Source organism: Cornus florida, unplaced genomic scaffold, assembly GCF_030987335.1.
Source record: "Cornus florida cultivar Cherokee Brave unplaced genomic scaffold, ASM3098733v1 CherokeeBrave_3.0.0_Hap2_Chr09, whole genome shotgun sequence".
Classification (NCBI taxonomy): Eukaryota; Viridiplantae; Streptophyta; class Magnoliopsida; order Cornales; family Cornaceae; genus Cornus; species Cornus florida.
In genome coordinates, this window is record NW_026775579.1 from 80,469,297 (window position 1) to 80,475,692 (window position 6,396).

Below are 6,396 nucleotides of genomic sequence, written 5' to 3' on the forward strand. Positions count from 1 at the left end.
ATTTTGGAGGTCGGAAGTTTGAATTCCCTTGAGACTATTTAAAAAAAAAATTATAGTAATTGTTTGATGCATATGGGAAGTGAATTGTATGTGTTCGGTGCTGAATTATGAGATGCTTTAGAAAGTCCAACACACAAAAATAAATAAATAAATAAAATAAAATAAAAATTGGATAGTTAAAAGTTTGCAGGTGCATGCAATATGGGACGGAGCCATTCAATGAATTTCCCCCACTTATTATTATTATTATTTAAGTAATATACTCTATTAATTTATATTTTTGATATATATATACTTACAAAATTACACTACCGTTCTCACTAAAATTATTAAAAAATTATATTATTGTCCCCTCTCACACAATTTTCTGACTCCGACCATGCATGCAATAGAAAATCCCACACATTATATAATTTGGTTTTGTTACAATTTGAATTTTCTATTAATTAGAATAGTTTGGATTTTTGTCATTTTAATTCATCTAACCAAACACTGCAAAGTAAACACTTGTCTACTCCATGAAATACCAAACCTAGCCCGAGGCTTTAAGAATATATGATTGCTTTAGGACTACGAAAACCGTAATAGATGGCATTTTGAAATAATCAAAATAGCTTATGTCACAACATAGCCAAAATGAAATTGGAAATTTGGAAGTCACGAAGCTTCTTAAAATCAATCGTCTTCAAGTTGATGTTTGAGATAAAGTAGAAAGTATGATAAAGTCATTGAACACGTCAGCCTTATCTATTGATAGTGATGGAATGAGAAGAACATACATTTTCTTAAGATGATCATCGACCATTTTTTATATTTTATTTTGGTAAAATGTTCATCAACCATTTGTTTTACAATTGCGAGATTACATAATTAGCCCTTAAACGTTAAATGCAAGTATTTGTTTGGACAATTGTATATTGTGAAAGTGTTTTATTAGGAACAATTAATCTAGAAAGAAGTCTTTCAAAATTTGTAAATTTAGAATGAAAGGCCCATAAAGGTAAATTTGAAACACCTAAGGACAGATATTTAAGAAAAAAATCTCAAAGGATCTCGGCGATGAATTATGAATTATGAATTATGAATTATGAATTATGAATTAAATTAATTAATTAATAACGAGTCTGCCCTGAATTAATTAATTAATAACGAGTCTTCACGGGTAGGGTTTCGCTTCTCTCTCTGCTATATAAATTCGCATTCTCGGCTCAATTTTCATCCATATTCAACCAACACTTCCACGCAACGTAAAGACTAGGGTTTTCACCTGCTTTCTCTCTCATATAAGGTATTAACCTAACCTAATTTCCCTTCAAATCCTTCTTCGTTTCATGTATTTCAATTTAAGATTGATTTCTATGGTTATCGGTACCTATGTTCAATCGTTTTTCATTGATTTGTATCGCCCTTAATTGTCGTCATGATATTATTATTGTCAGTTTTGATTGTGTAGCTCATATGTGTTGGTTTAAAATTTATGTTTAGATTTATTGAATCGTACTAGATCCGCTTGATTATTTTCTCTCCTTCTCTGTGGTAAATAGATGATACGATGATCTGATTTTCTTTTACCTTGCTTTACCAGTTTTATTTTGGTTGAAGTTCAGATCCAGATTTTGAGATTAGTTTCTAATTTAGCTCGTATTTTGACGAAGAAGGTTAGATGAGATTAAGTTATTTTGAATTGATAAATTGATTTTCGTGTTGTGCTCTTATGGGCAGTTAAAAGAATGATAAAAGAAACATCTAAACAACCTGAACAATGTGAAAGGGATTCCTTTGACATATTTATTTACTTCAATAAAAATAGTAGTTTGATAGTCAAACTTTATCACATTATGCACCATAATGCCGCAATTGAACTGAGTCGTTCAGGAATAGCTTAGGCTTGGATCATAATGCTCGGTTGTGTTGGTTTGCTAAGTATTTGTGCAAACAATCCAATCTCAAAAAACCCATGGATCGACTCATTGGACTCGGAACATGTTCATGAAAAGCCAAATTTATATTCACCAATATTTGAGTGGAACAAAAAGTAGTGGGGTATAACTTGAATCTAAATCCTAATTTTTCAAGATATAAACTTTATATGTTATAGGTATGAACTGTAGCCAAAAACTCATTGATAAACCTTTTCAATCATTTTACAAGTGCATGAGCCACAGCGTATTCTTCTAAGTACATTTACAGAAACTCAGTGATATTGATATGAAACAATGAATCCGCTACCAAGCATATTCAATGCTGTATTTGAGGCTTTTACAGTACTTTTTATTTATTTTTATTTATTTATTTATTTATTTTTTATCTATTAATAATAATTCATTGTTTTGTATCAATATCCTCGAGGTTTTGTAATTGTACTTTGGAGAAATGGTGGCTCATGCACTTGTTAAATGAGTTCAATGCATTTTTTGGCTGAAGTTCATAGCTCTAAGTTTATATCTTGAAAGATTGGGATTCAAGTTATACCTCACTGCTTATTGGCTTTGCTAATTCCTTTCACATTGTTTAGGTATTTATGCATGTTATTTAGATGTTTCTTTTTTCATTCTTCTTTTAACTATTTGTTTTTGATTAAGGCTTCTCTTTCACGTTGCTTAAATGCATGTTGCATTGTAAATAGTGTCTTCATATCTGGCTGGTGTTTTATTCTGAACTTTCCCAATCCAAATTTGATTCCTTTCACATTGTTTAAGCTTTATTCTGATCTGCAAACTGCAGTATTACCAAAGTTGCAAAAGTTGTTTTGTATTTATCCCTAATCAACTAATTTGAAGTGATTACTAAAATATATGTACTAAATTCATGGTTACTAATTTGTTTGACAATAATTTTCATGTTTACTAAGTTGTAGCTGGTACTTTGTTTAGTAATCTGTTTATTTGCTTGAAGTTTCCACAAAACTAGCTGTATAAAAGTGAATTGTGTATGTGCTTGTTTTCGAAGAGTTCAGCTGTACTAGTGAATAGAACCGTTTGTAATCTACTGGATAAAGATATTTGCAGTGAGGGGTTCAGTTACCGAGCTGAGGTTTCTTATACTATTTATTTGCAGTATAGGATATTTGAATGCTACTTATTTATTTTATTTGCCTTTGGGAGTTATGTTCATAGGCTGTTGTAGTTGATTTCTCTTTATTGTATTAAGAAATACCATCTTTTACTTAATAAATTCACGCTTACCATTTTTTGGACCGTAGGTTTCATATTTTACTTTATAATTTATAGTAGTTAAGTTTTGGTTACATGCTTCAAATTTTCAAGTGAATTATATATGTTGTAGTTTATGAAGAGTTTACTTAGTCAGAGAATTGAACTGTCAATAGCATGTGAATGGAGATATTGGCATCAAGTTGGAACATTTCAGTTTACTGATCTGAGGTTTCTTTTATCTCTTTTTTAGGTTTATAGATTTTAGAATAGTTAAATACTACTACATCCAATCCTCTATTTTTATTGCAATTGATAATTAAGTTGTACATTATTGAAAGTGTTTCTTCTATGCTTTATCATTTAATATGGGGTGTAATATGAAGGGATTTATAAAATTTTCCTTGATAAATTCTTGGTCAAACTAATTTGTTTGACCATAGGTTTCTTATTTTCTTTAATAAATTGTAGTTTTTTTTTATAATAGTTCTATATGCTTGATTTTTTTAATAAAACTATTATAAAAAGTGAATTATATGTGCCTGTTTATGAAGAGTTCAGATATGTTATTGGGTGGAACTGTCATTAACCTATCTACAGAGACATTGGCAGCCTTTTGGAATATTTCACTTATGAATTACTGATTATTTTATTTGCTACATCTGAATAATTGTGCAGGATTTCAGTTCTGACCATTTTGGGTTATATTTTATTTTATTATAAATTTCTTTTGCTACCTCTGACTGCCATTGTTATATTTCAGGAATTGACTGTTAAACCTGCAATAATTGCAGTTAGTCAAAGTGGAGTGTGTTAAGTTAGAAGCTTCTTTTATGTCTGAGTTGGCCTCTCTCTTTTTGTCATCAATCGGTTTGCTCGGAGAGTATTGTCCAAAGCCAAGAAAAAAGTATAGGCTTTTTTGTGATAAAGTTGGCTGCATGCGTCTTGGGCCATTTCAGGGCTATAGCCAGTTTATGCGACCTTTTCCATTTGCAAAAAATCAGTCCAATATTAAAGAAGAAATTCTCCCAAAAAAAGACACCTTGTGCCCCTTCTGATAACGTCCGGTCTAGAGTTATTTTGTGGAAAACAATATGGCTTTACAAAATATTGGTGCTGGAAACAAAGATGATGCCTTTTATAGGTATAAGATGCCCAGAATGATAACAAAGATTGAAGGTCGAGGAAATGGCATCAAGACTAACGTGGTAAACATGGTTGATATTGCAAAGGCCTTGGGTAGACCAGCTTCTTACACCACAAAGTATTTTGGTTGTGAGCTTGGTGCCCAATCCAAATTTGATGAGAAGACAGGAACATCCCATGTTAACGGGGCTCATGACACTGCTAAGCTTGCAGGGCTTCTTGAGAATTTCATCAAGAAATATGTGCAGTGCTATGGTTGTGGTAATCCTGAAACTGAGATAATAATCACAAAGACACAGATGATTACCCTAAAATGTGCTGCATGTGGATTTCTTTCAGATGTTGATATGAGGGACAAGCTCACTACATTTATTATTAAGAACCCTCCTGAGCAGAAGAAGGGGTCAAAAGACAAGAAGGCCATGAGGAGGGCAGAGAGAGAGCGGCTCAAGGAAGGGGAGGCAGCAGATGAGGAGCAGAAGAAAATGAAAAAAGAGACTGCGAAGAAGAAAGGCTCCTCTGGTGGATCCAAGGATGCTTCTTCCAAAGTGTCAACAAAGAAAAAAGCCCATGTTTCTGACGATGATAACTCACCGGTGGAAAGAGACGAGAAAGAACCAGTGACAGCCAATGATGAAGACAATGATGAGGACGATGTTCAATGGCAGACTGACACTTCTGCAGAGGCAGCTCTACAACGGATTCAGGAACAACTGACTACTGTCACGGCTGGGATGGTCATGCTTTCCACAGATGAAAAGAAGCCCAAGTCAGGTAAGAACTCTCCGGAGCGTGAAGAGAAATCCAAAGTTAATGGACATGAAAATGGGGTTGATACTATGAATTCCCATGAGAGGCTTGTTAATGAGATTAAAGAATACATGAAGAAGGGTTCATCTGTGAGCCAGCTCGAGTCTTTTCTTGGATCTCTTTCTGGAACTTCTCAAGAGGTTGTAGATGCCCTGTTTGAAGCTCTTTTTGGTGGTGTTGGGAAGGGTTTCTCTAAGGAGGTGGCCAATAAAAAGAACTACCTAGAAGCTGCGACTCAGGATGAGGGATCCCAGCTAGTTCTGCTGCATGCCATTGAGAATTTCTGTGGGAAAGCGAGCCCCGAGGCGGTGAAGGAGGTGGCCTTGGTTCTGAAAACACTCTACGACAATGATGTGCTGGAAGAAGAGTTCATAGTGAAGTGGTTTCAGAATGGCTTGAGCGGTGGCAATAAAAGCTCTCCAATCTGGAAAAATGTCAAACCCTTCGTGGAGTGGCTCAAGAGTGCCGAGTCTGAATCCGAAGAGGAGTGAATTGGTATGCACTCCCATCCAGTCATGCATGATTCGTGATGCGTTTTCCAATGGTGTTTTTTTTTTAATTACTGTACTAGATTAAAAATAATGGACCAGAGCTGTTGTGTCTTTGCCAATAATGTTGTGTTGGTATTGGGTTTGGTTGGTTGTCTTTATGGTTATCAGTTGGGCATTGTAATTGCCTTAAAATAAAGGGTAAGCATCAGGCGGATATCATGTTATCTGATGAGTTTCCCGGGTTGCTTTCTGTTTTTCACTTTGACCAGTTCCAATGTACTAGTTCACAGTTTTTCTTCACTGTGTTTGTTTTCTTGGTTGTTTAACAAAAAAGCAACTTTGCATCATGAAACTGGCGTTGTGTTGCATTTGTGATTTAAAGATTTTGTCCGAACCTCTGTTTGCTCGGTTGGAAGAAAGACGAGAGAAGCTCTTTAGGACGAAATGAAGTGAGTTTTTTGAACTTGTATCGATCTTTGTCCTAAATTGGTGTGCTCAACATATTTTTAATGGAGGAGATCGATGTATAGCAGTTCTGGTTTTCTATGTAGTTGAACAACAAGGTTCAAGGAATTGAACAAACTAATATTAGAAATAAGATAGTAAACCCGTTTTTTTAGTTCAATAAGAATTTAGAAGTATTTTAAAAGAAAATTCATGAATGATTGATGAAAGAAAAGAAAAAATAAAATAAAATTTGAATGCTCTTGGAGGCCAAAACGGCAAGAACCAAGAGGGGAATGGAACGCCAACTTCCATTTGAGTATATTAGTAGAATTGTTGCATTTTGTCCTTAT

At 34.1% G+C, this 6,396-nt stretch overlaps 1 protein-coding gene across 1 annotated transcript; it reads left to right on the top strand.

Annotated features, from left to right (window-relative positions):
• Positions 1-1,138: 1,138 nt before the first annotated feature.
• LOC132274587 (eukaryotic translation initiation factor 5-like) lies at positions 1,139-5,899 on the top strand. Its single transcript, XM_059775900.1, has 2 exons — positions 1,139-1,288; positions 3,916-5,899. The coding sequence occupies exon 2, from the start codon at positions 4,247-4,249 to the stop codon at positions 5,597-5,599; it is 1,353 nt and encodes a 450-aa protein (XP_059631883.1). The 5' UTR covers positions 1,139-1,288; positions 3,916-4,246; the 3' UTR covers positions 5,600-5,899.
• The last annotated feature ends 497 nt before the right edge of the window (positions 5,900-6,396 follow it).

Bases quoted from the DNA above. Each gene is read 5' to 3' on its own strand.
- LOC132274587 (XM_059775900.1), top strand. From the start codon at position 4,247: ATGGCTTTACAAAATATTGGTGCTGGAAACAAAGATGATGCCTTTTAT.